General features: G+C 50.1%; 3 protein-coding genes across 8 annotated transcripts in view; 1 reads left to right on the top strand and 2 right to left on the bottom strand.

The window, feature by feature from the left end:
• SSPN (sarcospan) overlaps positions 1-8,054 on the bottom strand; it is a 41,685-nt gene extending 33,631 nt beyond the window's left edge. Inside the window, exons 1-2 of one of the 6 annotated variants that reach the window (XM_053943806.1) lie at positions 7,915-8,044; positions 3,534-3,588 (exon numbers count right to left, since the gene is read on the bottom strand). The gene's annotated coding sequence lies outside the window, so the exon portion shown is untranslated. Of the gene's footprint in view, positions 1-3,533; positions 3,589-7,914 lie in introns of all 6 variants that reach the window. The other 5 variants (XM_053943807.1, XM_053943804.1, XM_053943805.1 and 2 more) reach the window with 5 other exon arrangements.
• Positions 8,055-13,566: 5,512 nt separating this feature from the next.
• Positions 13,567-25,788, bottom strand: part of RASSF8 (Ras association domain family member 8) — a 95,800-nt gene continuing 83,578 nt past the window's right edge. The window contains exon 7 of the mRNA XM_053942395.1: positions 13,567-13,756. The gene's annotated coding sequence lies outside the window, so the exon portion shown is untranslated. The remainder of the gene's footprint in view (positions 13,757-25,788) is intronic.
• BHLHE41 (basic helix-loop-helix family member e41) lies at positions 20,726-24,577 on the top strand. The gene is made up of 5 exons (XM_053942388.1): positions 20,726-20,943; positions 21,201-21,264; positions 21,550-21,657; positions 21,880-21,991; positions 22,110-24,577. Exons 1-5 carry the CDS (start codon positions 20,882-20,884, stop codon positions 23,111-23,113), a joined length of 1,350 nt encoding a protein of 449 aa, XP_053798363.1. The 5' UTR covers positions 20,726-20,881; the 3' UTR covers positions 23,114-24,577.

Genomic DNA, 25,788 nt, shown 5'->3' with positions numbered 1-25,788 from the left:
CAGTCTTTTGAAAGCAAGTAGTTGTGACTTTCCTCTGACCAGGGTCCACCATAAGTGGTGGCTTTTCTCAAAGTCATCTTTGAAGCCCTGAAGCACCTGAGCACCAGAGCTGATTTCTTCAGCCCAACTGAAGCTGGTTGCTGACCTTGGTATGGCCAAGATTTGCCTTTACCTCTTGGCTGGTTCAAAGGTGGACCCCATGATCTTCCCTGGAGACAGGAATGTACTGGGGTTCATCTTTTCCAGTTTCCTCCTGAGCTTGCCTTAGCAACTACAGGGCTCAGGAGATGCTGGGCCATAATCTTCTGCCTCACAAAGAGCTGGTTGCTCCCAGAAATCAGTATCCCTTTGCTTCCTGCATTGCTACATCAATGTAAACCACGTATAAATCATCTCCACAAATGACCAAAGCTGTCTGGTCTTCATCTGAGGTGAAACAGAGGCCTGGGATCTAGGCTAGAACTGTGTGACAGATTTGGGACCCTCGAACTCTGCCCACCTCTTCCCTGGAACAGCCCCCTGGCCCTTGTCTCTGCCCTCCACCTGGGCTCAGTTTCCCTCTGAGCAGCAATACCAACATGTTGTAATGCAAGAGGGTTCTTGAGGACACAGAGCTCTCTGTGCCACCAGAATTACTGCATATGCTCCACCAGATGTTGACAAATATTCCCTTCCATCCCAAGTTACCCTGGGTATTATATTTCCCTGGCTTGACATTGTTATGAAATTCAGAGCTTCGCAACTTGTCTGACTCTCTTTTGCAATGATCCCAAGGGAACACAACCACTTCCAAAGCATTGGTTGGGTCCAGCAAGCCCTACGGACTTGCACCACCTTTCCCTCCGGAAGAACCTCAACCATCTCTGCAAGATAGGTGAGGCATAGTGGGGTAGGAGGTGAAAGCCAGATGAGCTGAAAGCAGATCTGAAAGGTAGCAGCTGGTGGATTTGTCTGAGGGCTGCCTAGGGACTGCTTTTAGTCCATATTTTTCTGTCACACAAAAGAGGGAGGAGTGCGTGGTGATATTTCCTGATGACACAGACATGCGAGCGCTTGTCAATACAGAGAGGCCCCAGCCTATCAAACAGGAAAAAATGTGTGACCTCAAGGGTGGGAACAATGGGAATAGGATGAAATTCAGTTGTGCCAAATGTAAGGTTTGGCACGTAAGGCTGAAGGGCCAGAGTTTCTCTGGGAAAATAAAACATCTCAGGCACCTTGGATGGTCACAGGATTGCCTTGCAATGGCAGCACACCATGGCCATAGAGAAAGGTAAATGTGAGAGAAGATGAATCAAGTATTTCCCACAGGGGACTGAGAAGTATTGGTGATGGAGAACAAGTACTGCTGGGCCCTGTGAGGAGGCTGCACTCAGCTTTATTCATCTCTATTAGAGAAAGATGAACTGTGACAGGACCAAGTGTAGCTAAGGGTGCTTGGAGGGGGCTGCAGACCCTACGTAACAATAGGAAACTCAAAGGGATTGCCTGGTTCTGCCCAACAACATTAGTGGTTAGAGAGGACATGATTGATCTATAAATATCCTGTGTTAAACTTAAAACAATGTTGGCACAAGGACAAATGGATACAAATAGCCATGAGTGCATTTAGCTTGGGAATCATTCTGGCCATTGGAGCAGTGAGGGGGAGGAACAGCAAGGAGCAGTTTGTTGTAAGGCACTGCAGCATCAGTTTTTGAATTGTACCATTTGACATGGAGCTTGAGATGATTCAGTGATGCAGGAAGTGCCCCCCCATTATGGGTACACTTTTGGAGCCTTCTTGCTCATATGGGTGCCCTAACTCGGCCACAGGAGAAGGCAAGGCTGTCGGTTCCCTGGCTATCTGTGTTAAGGCTTGGCATAATCAAACTCCTAATTTGTTAGTGGCAATTATTTTGATTTCATGCATTTCTTACAGGATAAACTGAAGGCTTACATCAGTAACCAGTTCGGGGAGTTTTTTTTGTTGTTGCTTTTTGTTTGTTTGTTTTTTGTAGTTAATACTTTGTACTTATATAGCATCTTTCATCTTTCAAAGTGCTTTACATACATTAATTATTTAATTCTCCCCGTACCCCCTTTGATCTAGGCAAGTATTATGATGCTCAGTTTACAAGTGGGGAAAGCAACCACAGAACAAATCCTTGCTGTCAGGCTCATCCCACCAGGACTGATGCAGCTTTGTGGCTCGAAAAAGCCAGGAAAGGTTTCATGATGTGCACAGGGTCCACAAGCAATCCAGTGGAGGAGGCAGGCTGATAACTCTCCTGCATATCCCCTTGTTCCAAAGAGGGAGAAGACAGAGAGGCTGCCAGCGAGGGCTGTGTGTAGGGCCACTCATAGGATGCTGTATGGATGATACAGGATTAGGAAATTATGTGCCCTGTGCTCCGGAGAAAGACCCAGAATTCAGTTTCATCAGAGCATGCAGAACAAAGCCATCACAGTGGTTAGGTGACTACAGCCCAAGGAACAGGAGTAAATGCACAAAGTTAGAAGTAGCAAATGAATAAGAACTGACATTGATCTGTGTAGACATGCATTCAGTGGAATGATGTGAGTCTTGCCTCTCAGTTAAAAAAAATAACATCTGATGTATTTTTGATTTTCTTGTATTGAATGTTTATATCATTTTCCAGAGTGACTGTCAGAGTCTGATTTGGAGATTTCATTGCTAAATAGCGGAGTCATTTTTCTTGCAAATTCATAGAGTGATGTTTGTATGTTTGGGTTGCTGTGACCATGTCAGGACACTGCAAATGCACCCTGCCTGGTTCCAAAGAGAAGTCTCACATTCCCCCTCTCTTTTTCACCCCTTTTTAAAGGACATTTCTGTCTTACAGAGGCAAACTGTAGTTTCTGAGGCAAAACAGGAACCTGGGAATGACACACTTGAGGCCCAGTGCTCATTCTGATGCTGGTTTGGTGTCTGACATTGCTGCATCTCCAGTGGCCAGTGCCCAGAGTGGGAGTTAAAACACCAGGGTACTGATTTTGACAGGTACTGACTCATTTTGAGGCCAAGAGAATGCCATTTAGCACTAACTCACTGTCCAGCCTTATGGGATAAGGAATTGTGGCCCTGTGCATCTTCCTCCTGGCACAGCAATCACAGCTTGTGCCCAGAGCAGCTCCTGTGCTCCTCTGGGTCTGTCAGCACTATAACATAAAGTCCTTTTGTGGGGAAAAAAGGGGGAAAGGGTCTGAATTTAGTCACATTTTTCCTGCAGCAAAACTCTTTCCTGTTTCTGCTAGCATTAATTCCTAGAGAAGTAAAAATGACTTAAGGTTTTTTAATTTCATGGCCATTTTGATATGCTAAATGGTGCCAAGAGAGTCAGTGCAAAATTAACAGAGTTCAAATCCCCATGGAACATGGAAAATGTAGTTAAAATAGTGCTGCTAAAGATTTTGTAATTAGCAGAAATTATTTTAAAGTGTACCACTTTTAATTAGCTGCAAATGCTGCTCACTTTACATCAGTTATTACCCACAAAATTGGCTACACCTAAGACAGTTAAGCTCCTCACCTGCAGAAATCCCTCAGGAATCCACAGGTTAAAACTGAGATCCATGAAAGGGAAGCTGTGATAATGGAACAATGCTGAAAACACAGTCTTCTAACAAGCCCAGAGTAAAGTCAAAGATGCTGTTGCGATTGTCTTGTTGTGTCACTCCCTCCTGCCAGAGATCCTCTGTGTTTCTTAGTATTAATTTCTTCTTATCCATTCCTTAGTACCTGTGTTGAAGCAAGGTTCTCGTCAACCCTATCCTAGCTCATCCTAGCTCACTGCACCCATGGGCTTCCTCAATATTTGGTAATGGTCCTTAATTCCAAAATATCTCCTGCAGCTGTGGACTCATCCTTCTCTCCAGGCCCTTTCTCTTTCTTTGGGAAGTCCCACAGTGTGAGAGGAGCAAAGCAGCACACCTCAGTGCCCAGCCTGGCGAGGTGTGCAGGGAACTGGCAATGTAGGAGGAGACAGAGGCTGCCCAGATGATGAGAGAAAGGCTCTCTTGAGGACTCTCAGTGCAGCAGGTCCACAGGGTGCTCAGGTTACTTCCAGGTAATACCAATGGGATGTGCATCCTTAACTGTGCCTGGTGAGTTGGGTTGAGGCCTGTCTAAGGTCACACAGGTAGCCTGTGCAGGGATGGGAGCTGTCCTCCTGCCATCTGAGCCCAGGCAAGTGACTTTACAACAAGGTCACTCATGCCCTTAATTCCTCTGCTGCAGAGGAGTTAGTAGCTGTATATTAGAAACACTATGCCCAGGGAGATTTAAACTTCAGTTGCCTGCTCATGTGGCACTGTTATGGTGACATTTATAAAAATCAGTTCACACACAACAATGAGACAACAGAGGAAGACAATGACAATGGGCTATCCATGTGGCTGAAAACCCACTGACCATCCTGTGATTCAGGACCATCATTCACAGAGCTATGCCCTATCAGTGCTAGCCTGGGGACTCTCAAGTGTCCAGACAAAAATTGGTGGGTTGATGGCAAATGGTGGGCCCTTCTCCTAAATATCTCTTCCATGACATTGCTGCACAAGAGGCAAGGAAGAGTGTTTCTTTTAGGATGCACAGCAACATTCATGAAATCTCAACTGGTTTCAAATATGGAACATCCAGTTCAAGCTATGTTGAAAAAAGCACCAAAAGGTTGGGGGTTATCAATACATTGTAACTAAAACTATAGGAAACTTCAGATGGAAAGGCCAGCTGTGTGAGATGAAGAAAGCAGACATAGATATCTCTTTTAAACCAGCTTTGGACAGTGAATTGAATTTGCACAGGTCAGTTCAATCTTGGCACTTCTAAACTTCGCAATAATTCACTGTACAGCTGTAATAATTTATAGCACAACTTTCTGAATATAGCTTTTCAAATCACAAAAGGACAGAAATCCCATGCTCTCATGCCACTCTGGCAGTCCCACGGCTCATTAGCAGGACTGTAAAACCAGGAGGTACCAGGTGAGACACCTCAGACAATCCAGGGACTGGCAGCAGCAGGGTGGGAGGCAGTGGAAAGACCCATGGCAAACCCCTGACATGACACTGAGTCCTCATGCCAAATTTCAAACCCCCTCTCTGAAGCAAGGCTATGCCCAAGCCATTCAGCAAAAAGGTCACCAGAAGCACTTCATGTGGTGCAAAACAGCTTCTTCTGCCCTCTCCTCTTGTGCGTGGTGCCAGGTGCTGGCTCAGCCCATGTGGCTGGATCTTTCCCTCAAAGATGTCAGAGGCAGCCATACAGCATGGAAAAAATCACCTCAAAATGCTTGGCAAAGCTTTAGTTGACTGAAAAGGGGGTTGTATAATGGGATGTCTTGAGTAAGTTGAAAAGCAAAATCCCTACCAGAGCTGCCATAGTGCAGTTGCCTGTACAAGGTGTGTAAATGCCTTTTTTTTCCTCATGTTTTTCCAGCTGCAGTGTGTTCACCCAGCCTTAAAATTATGTCAGTGGTATCTGTGACTATCATCTGCCTCCTGCCAGCATAGGCCACTTTATATGGGTGCAGTCACAGGGAGTTGTGCCCTTGGACATCCACTGCTCCGGGAGTGTCCAACCTTGAGCTCAAGCTGCAAGGCAAAAGCAAAACCAGCCTTTTGTCTCAGGCATCCATAAGCAGCTTAAACAGGCAACAAGAGGGCCTCCTCTGCAGTGACAGCAGTGCTTTCTGGCAGCTCCCTGCTAGCTTTGCTTGCTGTCCAGAGCACAGGAGCTCTCCTCTGGGCAGCCACAGCTGAATTGGAGCACTTGAAGGATCTGTTTTGTTCTCACAGGCACTATCAAAGGGATGCTGCCAATCAAACCCTCACTCCGATGGCTCTCCATGTGCCATGTGAGTACCATGTCTGTGCTAGATTTTTTTTTTTTGTCTTTCTGATAGCTGTAATAACTTATAATCCCTCTCCTAACTTTTTTACACCTGTTCTGTTCACCAGCACAGCTGAGAGCAAACTGCCTGCTGCCAGCACTGTGGATCCCAACCAAAGATTATGGACGTACACATTTTCCTACAGAAAATGAAATCTCTGGTGCAAGCGAGGCCTTGTGCAGCTGTGTAAGGAGTCCCGGCATGGGCAGGTCGATGGCCTCAGTGACACAGGGAAGGTGAGGGTGGAGGTCTGGCTTGCCAGGGTGAAGTAGAAGTTGCAGGAAGGAGTTGCCAGGACCTGGCTGATGTCCCTGCTGTAAGTATTGGCCCAGATCAGGGTAACAAGAGCAAATCTTAGTATCTTGGCTGAGACAGCTCCTGATTTCAGCACAGTTTTATCTATAGTGTGAGTCCCTGTGCCCAAACCTCCAAATAATCCATACCACATCTGCAGTCCTGGTGAGGAGCAGTAAAGGAGGGAGAAGGATGTGCTGGAGGGCAGGCAATTCTGTGCCTCGAGGGCCAAAGAGATTCCTGCTCAAGACGACTGGAAAGCTTTTGTGCAAAGGTAGATCATGGGGTGGAAGGGAATATTAATAAAGGTAGTACTGACTGATGGATACAGAGAGCAGAGAGCAAAGCCCGAGGGAGGCTGGGGCAAGAAAGTCCAGGGAATGGCAATGGGAATGCTTGATTTGATTTTAAAAATGAGCAGTGAATGGCAGGAGGAATGGGGATGTGCTCAGCAGAGCATTGCAAGATTGGGATTCACTGCCACCAGAGATTGCTGAGATGCAGAGATCAGGAGGTCTGAAAAAAATGCATGGGCATTTATAAAGGCTATGGATATCTCCAGGGTTACCTCATTGGAGATAATCAAGCAGAAGGGATATAAACCAGAGCTCTTCAGGGGACATGCCAAGTGATATATGCCTAGAGTTAGGAAAATATTTTCCTATAAGCATGTTAGGATCTGCCATTCTGGTGTTTCTCGTTCTGGGTTTACAGGACTTGTCAACTGGGCACCTTCAGAGAGAAGAGAGTGGAGTAGATGAGCTGGGAGCCCAGTCCAAGGCAGCAGTCCCTCTGGTCCTGTGTCCTGCTGCGTGAGAAAACATGTGAGGAATTATAATTCCCTTTGGACATGTGACCCAAATTGCAGCAGGAATTTGCATGCCTGGTGCCTGCTTCCATTTCATGTCTGCCCCCCGCTGCACAACAACACCTGCAAGAGAGTTTGTTACCATCTCTGAGAGCACAAGCTCAACAATCTTTTCAGAGACAATAAGAAGAGTATATACAAAGGAAACCGAATGGTAAAGAGGAGTCAGAAATATGTCAATGCTGTGTAAAAGCTTATCCATACAAAACAAACTTGCTCAAAGAAAAATCAGCCGTCACTTTAAAATCTGATGTTAAGGTTTTCAAATCGCAGACCTTAATCAGGAGTAATACTTGAAGAGGAACAAAGAGAATTTATGATGAAAAATCAGGACAGTTGAGTGCTAGGCTCAGCAGGACTAACTGCATGACAATATGGATAAGAATGATAATTGCATTAGCTTAGCCTGAAATCACTGGCCAGAGCTGGTTTTTTTTGGTCAGCTGAATTTCTGAAATGGCTTCATTTACTTTTTAAGCAAGCTTGGAAGGAGAATTACAAATAGATTATAACATGTCCATCCACTCTCTTAGGGGAATGGAGCATTTCAGAAAAGCATCCTAACATTGGCTTAGAGCTTTTTAAAATGGGTTAAACCAAGTGCCCTTTATGGGTCCTTCTAAAGTGACATTAAGAGATGAAGGTAGCTCCTACTGAAGAAAGTTAGAGGATCCAAACCCACAATGCTCTCACTTTATTCCACACATTGTACTTTGACCCCAAGCCCCAGTTAGACCCTCCCCATGGTGACATTCTCACTTAATCCAATTTTTACACCTTATTTACCCTTTTAAAAATCGGGATGTCTTCAAACAGGCACTAATCCTCTTCTTGTTAAAAACAAAAAGATATCTCTACCTGAGTCTACATTTTCTGCAATAGGAAACTGCGGGTTTACCTCCCAGCTCAACAGTGAAATTCTGGTTCAAATTCCATCCCAGTGATCCCAGTTCCAGCTGCCAGCTCCACGTTGCTGAGACCTGGTGGGAATAGTTGGGGGTTCCCAAAGCAGTGTTCTCCCAAACCAGAGCACTGTGAGATCACAGACAGGGGAAGCAGAAGCCAGTGCAGATGGGAGAGAGGGGGCAGACATTCCCCCACAGCCTGTACCTGGATCACTGCTCTCACTGGTAAGCATTGCTCTGATGGAACATGAATTTGCCCTTAGCAAAACGTGGAGCCCAAATCGGGGAGCATGAGTGAGGCCAAGGGAGATGTGAATTGCAACAAAAATTGGCTGATCATGGCAAATGTGCTGCTGTCGCATTGCAGCAGCATCAAATATGTGGCAGTGCTACATCTCTTGGTGCTGCACAGACGGACAGAAGCTCTGTAGGACTGGCCTGTCCCTGCTCTCGAGGCAGGAGGGAGCGAGCCCTGTGGCACAGGCAGCACTAGTTGGGACCAGGCATCTGGGACTGATGCTTCTCTGCAAAAGGGAATGAGTTACTTTAACTTGTTCTGCACAAAATAACCAAAACATCTGTGCCTCTATTTCCTCCTTCAGCAGCAGCAGCTCCAGCGCCCTGATCCACGGCACTGCCTGGCAGGCAGCACAGCTCTTCTGCAGCCAGCCAAAGCATCAGCTGCTGCTGGATGTGCTCAGGACACCTTCTCTGAGCAGCCTGGCTGCTCTGCAAGCCGCTGCTGGGTCTGTGGGGCTCAGGAGTGGCCAGACAGGTGGTGTCCACTGTCACACAGGCTGCCTTCACCGCGACCTGGCCAGCACACGCAGCTCCGATTGCAACACAGCCTGCCTCGCTCACTGTCTGCTTTTATTTGTCTTCCTCAAAGGCTTAAATAAACAAGAAACAGGTTAAAAACAAAATCTTGGCCCTGGCCCCTTCCTGAGCTGGCTGTTCCATGATGGCTTCCGGCCCTGTGCACAAGCTTCCCCCTCCAGAGGGAAGCGGCGCCGTCCTGCAGCTGCCTCGAGTGGCAAATAAGGCCACGTACCTGCCTTTGATATCAGTGCCAGGCCACTGGAGCAGCTCTCTCCACACCATCCTGGTGCTTTCCACATCGAGTGGGAACTTGAGTGTGCTGGTGGGAGCTGGAAGAGGTTTGCCTTCCCAGGGCCATGGCACAAAGGGATAGTCCCTGCCAGCTGGGTGCCAGCTCCACATGAGAGGGCATTTCCAGAAGACAAACCTTGCACACCTCTCCAAAGCCTTTTTTGAGGGGAAGAGGAATTTTATTCCAATTGTAATCTGTCATGAACATAAAAACAATCTTGAAGGAGCCCATCAAACCAAGAGCTTTTGCCCACAGGACCTGCAGTGCAAATTGCACTGGAGCAAAGCTCCTCCGGCCATTTTGCTGAAGGGACATTGGGCTCTCATGGCAATGATCCCCTGCCCGAAGTCACTCTATGACAGCTGGGCAAGGCTCCCAGAGGTTTCAAAACACTTCACGTGCACAAAATTGCCTCACAGCACCTTTGCGATGGATGTTTTCTATTCTTGCCATTCAGAACTTCCAGAAACAAGATAAAAAGATGCTAAGGTACATGATGGGACTCCATGCCAGCCACTGTGCATTTCTTCCTGCCCCAAGCTCCCTACTTTCTTGACAAGGCCCCAATGAGTTTCCTCACAGAGCATTTGAGGTCTGGTTTTCTGTGTGTATTAAAGAGCTTTATGTCCATCACATTGCTGCTAAAACATGCCACTCTCTAGCGCTGGCAATATGTTCCTTACCAGGGCTTTAGAGTGTCATAGATAAGTTATGTGGCATTTTCCATTTAAATTAAAATAGATCAAGCTAAACTCAAGGGAAGATGATAGCTGCACTTTCATTTTATTTCATTCTATTTCCTCTTTATGACCCATGTTACGCTAATAATCAAAACTTTGATTATAGGCCCCTAAGGCAGTGTTGCACACAGGCCAGGCTGGAAACTGCCTCCAGCTCTCCTATTGCCAGGGTTCCAGCTGCCAGACAGTGGCAAAAGCAGGGTGATTGATATCAATGTCACATCTTTGGGTCGTTTTCCTCCCTCTATGGAGAAAGTCTTTGCTTCTTATCTCATCTGGCCTGAATTCTCCAGCATGAAGATACAGATCTGAAATTTGCCTGATTCTGGCATCTGGTGCTGGTGCCAGTGGGGATCTTGAACTGCTAGCATGGACTTTGCCACACTGAGCTGCATACAAGTGCTTTGAGAGGACTCTTGCAGTGGTCAACCCCAGAAAAGAGGCTAAAAAACCCCATCTGTCGAGGGTAGTGCTCCTGGGAGTGGATGGACTTGCCTCACAGAAGATGGAGACATAAAGGAGACACACTGTCCTGCTGCAGGCACTTGCCAGCACCCAGCTGCTATCCTCCTTCTGCAGAGCTTCAAGAAACTCCTCTAAATGGTTTTGGCTACACCAAAAAATGTGTTTAAAATGAAAAAATATAATAGAAATGATAATGCTAATCAGCAAAATGGGAAGGTAATAAAAAACTCTAAGCTTTCTCGTCTCCCTCAGGTTTGTGGGGCTGAGGAATCAAGGAATCATAGAATGGCCTGGGTTGGAAGGGACCTTAAAAATCATCTACTTCCAATCTCCTTGCCATGGATGGGTATGAATGGGGATGTAGTCCTGCTTGCCTGACTGCCCAGCTCAGCTCCCACACCTCAGCTCAGCTCCAAGGGCAGTTGCAGGTGTTTGTACCTCACAGTGCCTCTGATGTTCAGGAAAAAAACTGTGCTGGTCAAGGTCTTATTGCCTTGCTAAAGACTTCACACACTGGAGATTTTAAAGAGTGGTTTGTACCATACAGGAAATCCCACAAGTGAGACCTCCTTGCAAAGGCCTGGACACTGTGCCAAGATCCGCAGGCTGAATTTTGGCCACAGCTGTTTTAGAAAAGTCACAGAGTTCAAAGAAAATATTGAAATGGCTGCATGGCTTCTTCTCCTTGCAGCAGAGCAGATTTGTGGGGACCTGCTGCCTGCCCTGCTCTGAGTGGGAGGGTGGGGTGAGCAGCACCCACTGCTTTGCTTGGCTTGGATGTCACACCTCACCCACTCACTTCCATGAGTCCTGCACCCCTCCAGCCTATGGCTTCCTCCTCACACCTTGTTAGGACACCAAAGGAAGCAAAGGGCAATAAAACAGACACTGACCTTTGCATAACACAGACCTTTTCCAACTTTGACATAAATTCATTATCTTTAATGGGCACACGCTGAAGCCTTGGGTTTGGTGATTTAATGCCTTTCTCTTTGCCAAGGCCACCAGCAGGCATGGCAGGTTTGTGCTTGGGGTCTGGGATGCAAAGCATTTTTATGCAAAGGTGATTTGGACCCTCACGGCTGTGGGGTGTGTAGGGATGATGGAACAGCAACCTCAGCAATGAATGCCTGGCTGTGGACAGGGGCCCCTCATGGTCCTGCTGGCTGCACCACCTTCTGTCCAGGGGCCAACACTAAAGCCGAGCCATGGAGGCAGTGGATGCCTCATGCCTCAGCATGTCCCACAGGTGGGATGTGTGGGTGGCACTGTCCCCATCCTGTGGTGCACCCTGGGCTCTTTCTCCAGCACCCTGCAACCCTCCCCACCGGGGTGCTTTTATCTCCCTGCTGCTCCTGAGATAAAAACACTAATCCTGGGTAATACCCAGGGTCACTGCCACCCTTGCTGTCTGTGCCATCAACGTGGGAGATCGAGACCCAGCGTGGCCTGGGTGGGCAGGGGCTCATTGTCAGGATGTGCCTCAGGCATGGCGCCTCTGCCCAGCCCAGCTTTCTGACCGCACAAAGAAAACATTTGCCCAGACACAGCCCGGCCCCTTGCCACGTTGAAAGGCTGGCTGCTGGCAGCTGGAAGGGGTCATGCAATGCCTCCCCAGCAGGACACAGAGCACAGGACTGGGAGACGAGTTCAACGAGGCTAGGTTTTAGAGCCTTCCTGAAATCTGCCCTCATAAAAGGCAGCTGTCTGGAAACATGCTCATCGGGGGGAGGAGAGTCTCCCTGTGAAGAAGGGAGGTTTGCCAGGCCTGCCACCACGGCTGCTCGCACGCAGGCAGTGCTCCTGCCCCAGCTGCAGCAGCCTGGTGAAAACAGTGGGGAGGTGAATAGCACTGCGGGCAAGTGACCCTGCAAGCAGGACTTGCAAGAGCTTCAGAGCCCACATACCATGGGGTAGCTCCCTGTGGCACTGCACACCCCAGGGAGCACTGCCAGCAGAGGGGACCATGCTGCCATCTGGTTTGGGAGCAAAGGGCACACTGGAGAAAGCAGAGAATTCAGGGGATATGAGGGGTTATTTCCCAGCTGGTACAAGATCCAGAGGTATCCTGGATACATCCTGACAAGCTAGGATGGGTCTAAGGGCTGACTGATCCTTCCCTCTGGGCCAGTGGGTTCTAATGATCATCACACATGCCTGTCCCTTCTCCTGAGTGTCTGTGCTGAGCTCTGTGCTGTCCTGCTTGTGGTCTGGGGCTGCACTGCAGCTGGTGCCTATGCCTATGGAATACTTTGGCTTTCCAATCCAGTGCTGCTTATACAAAGCAGAGGACTTCTCCTTGCTTGCACATTCCAGGTAGATCTGGGGTGGTGGCAGAAGCAGACAGGCACCAACAGATCCCCTGATTTCTCCTCCTGTCCTAGCTAAAAAGCTCTGTCCTTCCCTACTAGAACCCAGGAGGACTCATACAACATCAGCTGGGCTCTTTGCTCAGAGCCAGCCAGCTCCAAGTAGCATCTGTACCCAAAACCACACACTAGGCTTCTCCTCTGACTTCTTTCACATCTTCTTAGCACTCACCTGTCTGCAGCCAAGTGTCCAGAATGGGATGGTTTCTGTCTCATAGAGGAGGGAGACTGTCCCGCCTGTCTTGCACACTTGGCTTTAGAGGGACTTGGCTTCCCTCCCACACCTGACCTCTCAGCCTCCTCTTTTATTCTGAAGGAGCTCAAAATGACATGGCTCTAATAAACCCACCATCCTATGAATGAGGGAAAATAATTTAAGAAGTGATGAATGACACATTCTTATTTACTGTAATTACACAGTGTGCTTCAGGAAGGTATTTTCCTATTGCTAATCCAAAACATTTATAGTCCCCTTTCTCACAGTTTTCTGCTCCTTGATTTCCTTCTAAGCAGTCACCCCCAGGTGGATGCAGTGTTCTTGCAAATCTCTAGCCCTTTGGAGCTAGCAGGGAGGAAAGGAATCTGTGCTTCAACTTCTCCAGCCTCAGCTTTCCACAGCTACATTTGCAGTGAAGGAAGGACAGAGGAAGAGTGAAACCCTGAAGTTTTGTTTGCCCAGTGTGTTGTTTTCCTACTACATTTTCTAATGGGCCTTGTGACAGCCTGGGACCCCACTGTAATGTGTAACCACCATAAATATCCAGGTCAGTACCATATGGCCTTATACAGCAAGTCCAACAGTATTGCTCTAGGTTTATCCTTTTAAAGGCTTTCACACTGTTTCTTCTAAGATGGTAAAATATCCCAGATTTCCACTTGATTAAAAAAAAAAAAAAACAAACAAACAAAGGAACATGTGCTTCTATGCATGACCCAAAAGTCTTTCTTCTTCTCCCAGAAGTCCATAAAAAGGCATGCAGAAGGCCTTAGGTTTTCATCAAAATGGTGAGGAAGTGCTTTGCTTCTCCTGGGGCCTCCCAAAGGACTGGAATATGCTGTGTGTTACCACTTCAGGCAGTTCTGAGGAGCAAGCCACTGGAATGGAAGAGTCTGAAAAAAAAAAAGAAAAAAAAATCACACCAACCTTCAGGCTGTGGTCACATGGAACTGTTTTAGGGATCCCAACCACCCCACAGATCTGCTGAAAAGTTCTGGATTCAGAGTTTCTCCCTCGAGCTTTGTGCAATCCTCCTATACCTCCTAGGACTTAGAGGGAGAGGACATCTTTCACTTGGACATCTGGCACTGGTGTCCTAACAGACAAGCTCCAGGGCATTTTGTGAAATAGTCTGCAGCCTTTAGAATCTGCTCCAGACAGAAACCCAAGGACACCAGGCAATGCAGCCCATTAATGGAATAAGTCTCTCAGATACTGTTTCATGGAGGGTCTCTGTGTTTCTGTGGGACTGTTATTTGCAATAGGAGATGAATGCCCCTATTGCAAATAACAGTCCTACAGACTGCATTTTTTGCATGCATTGCATGCAAATTGCATGCATTTTCTACATCCTTCCTGATTCTAAACCAATGTAGGACTTTTTCACTTAGCTTAGCTAAGGCTTGGAAATGCACAGAAACACATTGTGGCTTAAAACATTTGCCAGCTTTTAAAATAATAATCTCAGAACTTCCTGCTCCAGACACCACCTAACAATGTGCTCTATAGGTTGTTTTCATGCACTAGAACTTTTATGCCTTATTTGACCTTTCACTCCAGACTTTTCTACCATGACCAGAAAGCTTTTCCCTTGGTATCCATCACTCCATTGTGCTCCAAATGTATGCACATTTTGCTCTAGGACAGTGGAGTTTCCCAGCTCATTTTCTAGTTGTATCCTACTGGGATTCTTTCTGTGATGAACCTTCAGGAGCCCACATTTCTCCTCTGGCACTTCCCCTCCTTGGTTCTCCTGAGTCAACTGGAAGTATTTGCACATTCACAAGTGGTTTGAGAGGAAACAAGCATCTCCCTCTCTGCATTCATCCCTCTGAAGAATCAACTCTTTGTGACACCGTTGTACTGCATCCCAAAGGTTCTGCCTGGATTCAGCATCCCTGCTACTCCACTTATGACCAGAGGTGTAGTAAATTGTGCAGTTGCAAAATTGCCATTTTCCTAAAGACTTGGGCAAATTGCATTTGGGAATCCCACGGAATGAGCTAGTGCAGGGATTCACAGCCTACACCCCTGTACAAATCAGTACACTGATTACACTGTTCCTCCTGTGCAAATACCAGCAGAGCCCATCAGTAAATTTAACCACTGGCAAGAATTGCACAGGTGGAAACTGCTAAATCTCATTGAGCTGGCCACTAAAATGGTCTCCATCTGTCACTGTGCCCAAGCAAGGTTGTGCAATGTTAGCACATCTACAAACAGCATATCTCCCTCTGTAACAGGAGCAGAGTCCTGTGGACCTGCAGCTCTGGAGAGTGGGCCAGCTCTGGGCAGTCTCGCTTCTGCTTTTTTCAGTGGAAATTCCCCATCACCAGTTGGTGGAGCAGGCTGAAGTTACCTGCTCTTGGAACAACTCCCTTTCCTTTGGGACCAGTTAGAGACTGTCAGCCTTGAACTTATCACAGGCCATGTTGTCCATGCACCTACCACTTGTTCAAAGGTCTCGGCGTGCACCCATAAATAGCCTAAGCACAACAGACCTCTTGGAAGGTTGAGGCCATTCAAGGCCTCCTGTTGGCATGGTGTGCCCTACCTTCCCCACCAGCCTCTCCAGCACAGCTGGGGCTTTACATAAGCCCCCAACCATCACTAAACTGCCAGGTCAGGCTTTGCTGAGAAAGCAATTTTCCCTTTGTTTTTTCTGCCTTTTGATATACACCTTTTAGATCTCTTATGACTGACCAAACTGAACCCATCATCCAAGGGGCCTTCATGTTCAGACAGAGCTTCTTTCCAGGGACTTCAGATGGAGAACTTAGGGAGAAGGTTGTTTTACTTGTTTGTGGTTGATGTTCCTGGAAAGCACCCAGCAGACAGATGGAGATCCTATCTGTATCACATACCCAAGATCTGACTGACCTGTTGGGGAAGAGTCTCTGAAGGTCCCAGGATTCCAGGCAGGCTTCAGACTCTCCCATCAGTCAGGGCTGGCAGTGACCTCAGAGTGGAGTCACCTTTATTTTTTACTGTCCTCGAAGGCAGGACAGGTTCTTAGCTACCTGCAAACAATGAGCTTCACTGGAAACACACCTTTTAAGGGAATTTCCAAACTGATGGGATAAGGCACAGTTCCTTCCTGGTGTTTATCAGGACATCACTATGCCTTACTTATTGCTCCAGTGCCTTGTTTCTGACTTCCCAAGGTTTGGGAAGTGTATACATTCTCCTGTCACCACTATCCATGACAAGCTGATTAGCTCAGTGACCATTAGTCCAAAGGCTGGTTTGAGAGACTGACCCATCTCTGGTATCACCCATTTCACATGGCGTAAGACGAGCCAAAGTATAGCAGACTGTGACCAGTGTCCCCCTGGTAAGGTTTTTGCACCAGTCCTCCACAAAAACGTGGTCCTGACTCTGTCACCCAGCTGGATCTCCCCCCATTTCCTCATTTTGCAACTCTGCAAAGGGCTCACTGCACATTGTGTCATGTCTTGGCCCACCACCTTCCCACACTCAGGTTATTTTATTTCTGCTTCTGAGCTCAGCTCTGTTTTTGCATGGCCCCTGTCTCTCTTGCTTTACATATGCTGGGTGTGTGTGGTACTCTCTGAGGTTGGAAGTTCTCTTTTCTTGTCCCCATGTGAGCCACAGCACTGCACTGACAGGACTGACCACCTTCTCACCACTGCCTGCTAACTGGCCCAGTGCTCTGCTGCAGCCCATCATTTAAAGACTTGGCACATTCCTCAGCCTCTTAGGGCATCTTTGGCTTCCCATTAAACACAGAGATATCGTTCCTGGCTCAGGAAGTCTCTGCCCTGCAGGTCACCAGGACCTGGGAGACTGGCAGAGAGAGCTTACATTGTGTCCATGCTGTTTGTCTGCTCCTCCCAAAGCATCTCCTCCTGGACTCCAGAACCTTTTGTCTGACCCAGCTCAGATTTTTATGTGCTTATATTTCCCTTTTTCCCTGAGTTTAGTCTGGTCATCCCCTTACTGAAAAAATCTGTTATTAGGTCAATGTCCAATTTCCTCTGGTTGAATACCTTGTTATTCAACCAAAATAATCCAGATCCTTCAGCTGAATTCTCTTTGTCCCCCACTTTGTGGCACACAGCTGACCAGCTCTCTCTAATTTGATGGTTGATTCTAGTCATACAGCCAGACTAGGTAATTTAATCTCTTTTCCTGAAGGCTAGTGCTCACTGACATAAGAGCTGACCCCGTCAAATTGGCTCCTAGGACTCCCCTTTCAGAGCCATTCCCTCATGCTGTGGTTATGGACAGAGCTGAACAAATCTCCCAGGTGTATTTTCCTCAAACACCATGGCTTTTGCATGGATTCAGCTGGGACAAATATTCTGATTCCTTCCTCCTGGAGACTGGAAATGCTGGTAGATGATGGTGGTAGGTTGTGTGCTGGCCAGCTCATCTGCAGCAGGAGGCTGTTTTTTTCCTGTGGTAACCTGCAAGCCTTTTATATAATTTTCTCACTGATTTTCTCAATTTCTTAACTATTTGCTGTGGTTCATCTTGGCTTATAAATCGGCCAAAGCTTTTGTTGTGACTTATTTTCTGGAAAACATTATTTTGCATGATACTTGTGCTGCTGATCACCTCTTTGATCCATCCTGCCTTTTTAAAGTGGGAATCTACCAGAAGAATTTTGCACTCTCTCTGGACACTGAAGTATTTTATCTTTGTATCCAGGTGACCTGTTATAAAACTATTAGAAGTTTCCAGATGTTGTTTGAACTCCTTTTGCAAAGTCTCCAGCTGTCCCGGCTCATGTTTTGAGTCTTTGGTAATTTTCAATTTCCGCTCCCACTTGGTTCCAGAGGAATCCCAGAATTAGGACTTTTCCTAGAAGCTGGGTCTCACCCTGGACATTCTTTCCATATTTTGAAGATCTGCAGGTTGCTCCAGAGAGGATGAAGCTGGCAAAGAAACGCTCCAGAAATGTTCCAGGTGTTCCATAAGTAGGTTGCTCCAGAAATGCTCACCCGCCCTGCTCCCAACCGTGTCTGTTTGTTACAGAAACCATGCAAAGCCCTGCTTTCCTGCCCATGGGAGGAATCATCTGCAGGGAACTGTCTTTTCTTTCAGAATTCAAGCTCCCTTTGAACCAGCACTCCCCCAAAAGGTCTCCATGTGCTTTAGTTCAGGGTTAAGCTCCTTTTACTTGGGCTGTTTTCTTGATGCTTTTTCAAGGACCAGTCCACTGAGGAGGAGAGATATTTCATGCTGAAGCTGCTTGTTTCTCTCCACTGACTAACAAGAGGGCCTGCAGCTCTACCTGCAGCATGGATGACTGACATGGGGCAACCAATATGTCCTTGATGAGCAAGTTTCCCTTGCAGTTTGTGGTCCCCCTTCCCTAGGGAACTGCTCTGTAGTCCTGGCTTACCCAAGGTAATGTCCCAAGGGAGATTTAGGTTGGATATGAGGAAGAAGTTCTTCCCCCAGACAGTGGTTGAGCACTGGAACAGGCTCTCCAGGGAAGTGATCACAGCCTCAAGACTCACAGAGCTCAAGAAGCATTTGGACAATGCTCTCAGGCACTTGGTAGGATTGTCCTGTGCAGAGCCTGGAGCTGGACTCCAGGATCCTTGTGGGTCCCTTCCAACTCAGAATATTCTATGACTCTGTGAACATGTGTAACAATTTGCTTTCCGCACCAGCAGCAGATTCTCCCACCCACCTCTGTAGCAGTCCACAAGCCTCTCCTTCTGACCCTGCACTACTATAACGTATATGCACGTGGCACAAATGCATGTTATTTTTTTTGTCCGGTTTAGCTTCGGACAGTGTGGAAATGCCATCAAGTTAACAGGGAGAGAGCTGTACAAGCCCGCAGTGCCGCTTGCTGCTTGCCAAGCAGGAGCCTCAAACACCTAATCAGAGCATTCGCTGCTCCTAAAACCTCATTCGCACTTTACAGACGGGCAGCGCGGTTCGGCAGCCCAACCCCCCCCCCCCCACGCCCTCCCCCCCCACCCCCCCCTCCACCCCACGCACACAAAAATCACGAGTTACCCTTCTGGCTAGATTACCTGTAAAACACGGTCTTTAGACAGGAATGATGTGAGGTTCCCGTCTCTATTTTGGCAACCGGAGGCGTGTTTGGTATTTATTGGGGTAATTCCCCCGCCTCCCCCAGCCGCCTGGATTCTGTGAGAGCCCGGGTTTGGAGGTCACACACTTCCAGAAGCCGGAGCCCGCGGAAGGGAGGGAGCAAAACTGAACCAAGTGAAAAGCAAGCGGTCAGCGCTGGCGGCGGGGATAAACATATCGCTGTGGATCGCCTCAGCTGACACTTTCCTCCTGCGGTTCCCGCCGGGAATACCGGAGAGAAACCCGCCAGGCCGGCTCTGAGAGGGGGTGGTGGTGTCGGGGGTGTCCGCTCCCCCCGCCCCGCACGTGGGGCCGAGGCCGCTGCGCTCCCCGCACACGCTGCACACCCCGCACGTTGCAGGGCCACACATGCCGCGCCGGCGTGCAGGCACGGCGCACACGCGGGGATACGCGGGGACACACAGGCCGGGACACGCACATGCGGGGACACACACGCACGCCCAGACAGCGCCTTTGCCCGGGGAACAGGAAGGAAGAGCATCCCCTTCCCTCGGACACCGGCACCCCGTCCTTCCGCTGACAGGAGGGTTCTGGCGGGCTGCCCGGCGAGGGGCGGGGGGCGCGGGGCTGCCCGGGGCTGGAGGGGCACGGCCCGCGGTAGCCCGTGCCGGGGGTGCCCAGTGCCGCCCGGTGCCACCGCCTGCTATCGGGGGGCGGCGGGGCAGGGCCGCCCGGTGCAGCCCGGCTGCAGTGATGTGGCAGCAGGTCGGGTCACGTTGCCGGCCCTGTGCTCGTACCAGTGTGAGACGGGATTAGGGAGGCGGCTGTCGGTGCCGCCGCCGCCGGCGGGGAGCGGGGACTGCGCGGGCGCGCCCGGCTCTCAGGGACGCGGGCGGGGGGGCGGAGGGGTTCCCGCCCCGCCCCGTCCCGGGTCTGCTGCGGCCGGTCACGCTGCACCGGTGCAAATCCTCTGCCAATGTCACCCCCTGCGCCCCGCAGGGTTGCGGGCTGCCCGAGGGCTGCGTCAACAGCAGATGTGTTTACATTAGATATAGACATGTATTTATATATATGTGCCTCTATACGTGAGTCCGTCTGTATAGAAGGAGCGCTTCTGCCGCGGTCTGGCCTTTCAGGCAGATCCGGCTCCCATCCAAAGGTCGGGAGGGAGAGCTGCCGGGAGCAGCGGCGGCCGGGCGGGAGCACCGGGGGACGAGAGCTGCGGCACAGCGGCGCCGGGCCAGGGACCGCTCCGCATAGTGACACGCGTGTGCGTGCGCCTGTTCGTGCCCACGCATCCTGTAGAAATCTATAGAAAACGTACGGCGAACGTGACCTCCTAACCGCACCCCCCAAGAGAGGAGCTCGATTATTAGCCCCTTGATCCCGTCGGCACGTTTTCCTCTGGCGGGTCTCCTCCCCGGATCCAAATAAAAAAAATATAAAAATACAATAATAAAAGTAAAATTATTTCATAATTATTAAAATTAGAAAAATCATAAAAATAATAAAAACACAGTGAGAGTGGCAATCATCCCGGCGTTAACGCTGACGATGACAGCGGCAGCGGCAGCAGCAGTAACACGGAGGGAAGCCGCTGTCTCGCAGGGCGGCCCCGGGCAGGCGGCGGGACCCCCCCGTCCCCTCCCCGGTCCCGCCCCCGCCCGCGCCGCACGTGAGCCGGGTGCGGGGCTGGCTGGCGGCGCGCGTGCCCCGCGGGCAGGCGAGGCGGCGGCGGCGGGAGCTGCGGGCGTGTGCGCGGAGAGCGCAGCGAAGGCGGGCAGGGGGGGAGCGGCAGCGGCGGCGGAGGCACTTGGTGGGGGGGGGGGGACGAACCGCCGCACACTTTTGGCCACTGCACGGGAGAGGGGGGACGGAGGCTGCATGTGCGCAGCGTCGCTCGCGGATCTCCCGAGACTGATCTCAGCATCCCGCAGGCTCAGTCAAAAGCAGAGAGAAAACATCAGCCGCTGGCAGACATGGATGAAGGAATCTCCCGCTTGCCGGAGAGGCAGCTACTGGAGCATAGGGATTTTATAGGGTAAGGCGCCGGGGCACTATCTCCGTCTCGTATCTCTACGGAATTTCGTCCTCTTGAGAAAGTGCTGCGAAGCTCTGGGAGCGGCGCCGGCTCCCCGGCGGGGCGCGGGGCTCGCCGCCTCCCTCCGCTGGCGGACCCGGGCGAGCCCTTGCCCGGCCCTTCGGGCAGAGCGCTCGGCGCCCGTGTGCCCATTCGAGGAGGTGCTAGGCAAGCTATCGCTGCGCTTGCCCATGCTGGATCTTTGTGTTTTTCTCCAGGCTGGACTACCCTGCCCTGTATATGTGCAAACCCAAAAGAGGCGTGAAGAGGGACGAGAGCAAGGTAAGGATAAGTTTTTGGGGCTCTCTTCTTGCTTAACCGCTTAATTGGGGCTCGCTGAATTTTGCAGGGTAGCTTCGCTCCCCAGAGCATCCCCGGGGGGCTGTGCATACAACTTGCTCCCCGAATCGCAAGTGGGTTTACGAGCGAGCTGGCACGGCGGGGAGAGGAGCGGTGCCTTGACGATAATTTGCGCGGCATGTGGTCCGCATGACATTTGTTTTGGTTTTGATCGGCGTTCCGAGGGACTCTGCCTAACACTTGGCTTTTCCGGGTTTTGCCAATTAGGAAACGTACAAACTGCCACATAGACTGATAGAAAAGAAGAGGCGAGACAGGATAAACGAATGCATTGCCCAGCTGAAGGATTTACTGCCCGAACATCTGAAACTAACGGTAAGGTGCCCAGGAGCGTATATGCCCGTGCGGATGCAGGAGCCGGCAGCCTTGCCCGCTGCGCAGCCCCCGGGACGCCGGGCTGCCTGCCTGCTGCCCGCCCGCCGTCCTGGCCCTAATGCCTCGGGGACCGGTCTCACCGAAGTTAACGGAGGCGGCATTTGGCAGTAGCCAAAACGTGCCGAGAGGTAGCCAAGCCGCCCCCTACCCTTGCCTTTGCAGACGCTGGGACACCTGGAGAAAGCGGTGGTGCTGGAACTGACTCTGAAGCACTTGAAAGCGCTAACAGCCTTAACAGAGCAGCAGCACCAGAAGATAATTGCTTTGCAGAATGGTAAGCGGGGTCCAGGGAGCACCGCCGCTGGGGCGCACCGGGGGCGAGCAGGGGGAGGCGCGGGCACCCCATGCCGGAACCGCAGGTAAACGCTGTTCCCGCTCGGTCTCCCCCGCAGGGGAGCGGTCCATGAAGTCTCCGGTGCAGGCCGACCTGGACGCCTTCCACTCGGGCTTTCAGACGTGCGCGAAGGAAGTGCTGCAGTACCTCTCCCGCTTCGAGAGCTGGACCCCCCGCGAGCAGCGATGCGCGCAGCTCCTCGGCCACCTGCACTCCATCTCGTCGCAGTTCCTCCCCGGCCCTCAGCTCTTCTCCCCGCCACCGGGCCCGCTCAGCAAGGGATCCTCCTCCTCTTCCTCCCCGCCCGCCCCCCCCTGCGCGCCGGGCCACAAGCCGGAGGGCCAGGCTAACTGCGTGCCCGTTATCCAGCGGACTCACGCCGCCGAGCTCAGCGCCGAGACCGACACGGACACGGACAGCGGCTACGGCGGGGAGGGCGAGGCGCGCCCCGAGCGCGGCCCCGCGGCGGCGGCCGGCGGAGCGCTGCCCGCCCTGGCCATCAAGCAGGAGCCGTCGGGGGACGAGGTGCCCCCCGCGCCCAAGCGGCTGAAGCTGGACCGCGGCGGGAGCCCCATGCCCGGCCCGCCGGGGCTGGCGACGCGGGGAGCCGAGGCGGCGGCGGCGGCAGCGGCGGCCGCGCTGGTCCGACCCGACGCCGCCCTGCTGGGCTCGCTGATGGCCCTGGGGGCGGGCGGCGGCGGGGCCCCCTTTGGACAGCCGGCGGCGGCCCCTTTCTGTCTGCCCTTCTACTTCATCTCCCCCTCGGCCGCCGCCGCCTACATGCAGCCCTTCCTGGATAAAAGCAGCCTGGAGAAGTATCTCTACCCCGCCGCCCCCATCCCTCTCCTCTACCCGGGCATCCCGGCCCAGGCGGCCGCCGCTGCGGCTGCCGCCGCCTCCTTTCCCTGCCTCTCCTCCGTGCTCGGCCCCGAGAAGGCGGCGGCGGCCGCCACCGGGCTGCCCCCGACGCCCCACCTCCCTCACCCCTTCGCTGCCGCCGCCGAGCCCGGCGAGGAGCCCGAGCCCGCAGCTGCCGAGGAGCCCGGCGCCGAGGGCCCGTGAGACGCCCCGGGGGCTCCCCGCCGCCGCTGCCCTCCCCTCGGACTGAGGGGCCGTCGGGCCCGCACTTGCGCCCCCGGGTTCCTACGGAGGGCAGGGGTCGCCGGGGCCGGTGATCGCCGAGAGCTGGCGGCCGCGGGATGCCGGGCCTGGCCCGTGGGAGTCCCGCTGCCGGGGCAGCAGGTCCCGGAGCGGCCCCTGCAGAGGACCGTCGAGGATAAAGTTTGCTACTCAGTATTTTTTTAATGTTTGGCTTTATAAATGCATAAATAAGGAAAACAAAACAAAACAAAACAAAACAAAACAAAAAAAGAAGAAGAAGGAAGAAAACATAGTAAGGATACTTTTTTTTTTCCTCTCTATAGAGTAATCAAATGTGGCACCTTATTTGGAATGGGTTTATACAGTGTATCCCTAAGTCCCACTTGGGAACTTGCACTTGTTGTCCGGGAGACCTGGATGGATGAGGGCGGGGAGCGAGGCGAGGGAGGAAGGGCAGAGCCCAACACCTGTGCTAGCACTTTATGGAGTGTGGAGGATGCACCCTGAGCCCAAACCTGCAGTGCCTTGAGCACCCGGGGATGCCGCTGGCTCCAGCAAGTTTTGGGTGTGCAAGGAAAGGAGAGTCAGACCCATTACATAACCTTGTGTTTATTTCTTTTTTTTCCTCACCCCATCTTTATTTAATTCAGTATGTACCCGAGAGATTTCTTTTCCCCCAAAACCTTGCTGTATAAAATGAATGTTACTGCACTGAACTACAAAAAGAAACCCCCTTCTCTCCCCCAAGAAAACACAGAGCAGCTTGTCAGCCTGAACTCATTCTATCCTAAATTCCGAGTGACACAACCTGGAGGCCGTAGGTGAACACCTCCTGTGCAACCCAGAAACAATAAACCCAGTTGGAGTAAGTTTCCCATATGGGTTTTTCCCTCATTCCATGCTCAAATACTGCGTTTTCCCTTTCTGGAGACAAACCAGACACCAGATAATCACACAGATAAAGCTTTTATAATAAGGCTTAAACCAAGACCTTGCCTAGATATTTTTAGTTTGTTGCCAAGGTAGCACTGTGAGAAATCTCACTTGAATGTTATGTAAGAGGTGAGACACCACAGCCTGGCGAGGAGTGTGTGCGTGTTCGGGGTCCGTCAGTCCGTTTGGTGCATCTGCTGCTGCTGTTGCTACTGTTTGCCTCAAACGCTGTGTTTAAACAACGTTACAAAAAAAAAAAAATCTTACTAGCCTACAGAGTGTCTGTATGTAAATAGTTGTTAATACATACAATTAATGACGTCTGACATGCTATTTTTGTAGGGAGAAAAATATGTGTTAATGATATTTTGAGTTAAATATCTTTTGGGAGGACTTGCTGAAAAAGTTGCACTTTTGTTACAATGCTTATGCTTGATACAAGCTTATGCTGTCTTAAATTATTAAAAAAAAATAAATCCTGTCTGCAAGAAACCAGCTGTTTTAAAACAGTTTAGTATGTGATATATTAGAAATCAATCTTTATATCCAGTATTTTCCAGCACTTCATGAATTCTATTATCTAAATATTTCCACACTATTTTGTGATTTTAAAAATTCTTAATAAGGAATAAAAACTTTAATATACAAAATGGGGCTGTCTACTAATTAAAAATGCAATGATAATACATAATATTTGGTGCATTGAGCTTCAAACTGTATGATTGTATGGCTGATTTAATTCACATTTTTAATCTGGGTTTGAATTTGTAGGGTTTCCTTTAATTCTCTCTGGCAAACTCTGGTTTAATATGTGCACATTTCACAAAGCAAAGTGTGGAACACACAGGTTTCTTCCTGACATCTACTTTTTTTTCTCTTCTTTTTTGAAAAATACTAATCTTTAAAATTAACACTTGTCAGCCCTGGTGCTGCATGGGAGCTCTCTTTGCTCACAAGGAACAAACTTTATGATTTGCCTGACAATCTAATGACGTATCACAATCTCTGCAGGAATGAATGATGGGTGTCCCAACTTGGAAATACTCTACAAAAACCGAATATTTTGTGGTGAAGGGGAGAGGGAGAGGAAGAGGAGAAACAGAGTGGTGGAAGCAGGCAGATCGTTCCTAGCATGGAAATGCAGCACCCTAAAGGCTTCAACAGATTGAATAGCAGAGCTGTGGATCACCTTTCCTTCCAAAAATTCTTGCAGGGAAATAAAATTAAAGGAACGCCTCAAACAGTAGTCAGTGTTTACATAAGAGAGAGATGAGGGGAACGTTCCGTACTCCCTCTGCTGGTTCTCCAGTACCGGTGACTACACTGACAAGGAATGAAGTTGGAATGGAATAAAAAGCTCCTAAGACTCGTGTTAAATCCATCAATCCCTTAAAACACAGGACGAATTATAAATTAAATGAAAAGTAAGCACTTCTTTTCAATTACTCGAGTAGTATTGCTAAGAAATAGGAGTCTTCACATGGAAGCTGTAGTAAATTTAATTCCAAATAGAGATTCAGGCAGGCGATCTACAAATACCAGTGGACACATAGACATGTTTTTTTCCAAAAATAATGGACCAAAGGCTTCTACAGTGCAGAACTCTACCTGCTGAAGTAAATTTCTAGGTAGGGAAATCGGAAAAAGTCTGTGTCTGCCTCCATCTGTCTTTGGATCTGATTCTGCTCCCTCTGTTGTCACAG

This window comes from Vidua chalybeata, chromosome 5 (genome assembly GCF_026979565.1).
Source record: "Vidua chalybeata isolate OUT-0048 chromosome 5, bVidCha1 merged haplotype, whole genome shotgun sequence".
NCBI lineage: Eukaryota > Metazoa > Chordata > Aves > Passeriformes > Viduidae > Vidua > Vidua chalybeata.
The sequence above is the reverse complement of the archived record's forward strand: the minus strand, read 5'-3'. Positions and strand labels throughout refer to the sequence as shown.

What these genes read in the sequence shown, in the direction of transcription:
- BHLHE41 (XM_053942388.1), top strand. Translation starts at nt 20,882, where the DNA reads ATGGATGAAGGAATCTCCCGCTTGCCGGAGAGGCAGCTACTGGAGCAT. An exon ending in GAGCATAGGGATTTTATAGG is followed by an intron (nt 20,944 to 21,200) that starts GTAAGGCGCCGG and finishes GTTTTTCTCCAG; the next exon opens with GCTGGACTACCCTGCCCTGT. An exon ending in CCGAACATCTGAAACTAACG is followed by an intron (nt 21,658 to 21,879) that starts GTAAGGTGCCCA and finishes TTGCCTTTGCAG; the next exon opens with ACGCTGGGACACCTGGAGAA.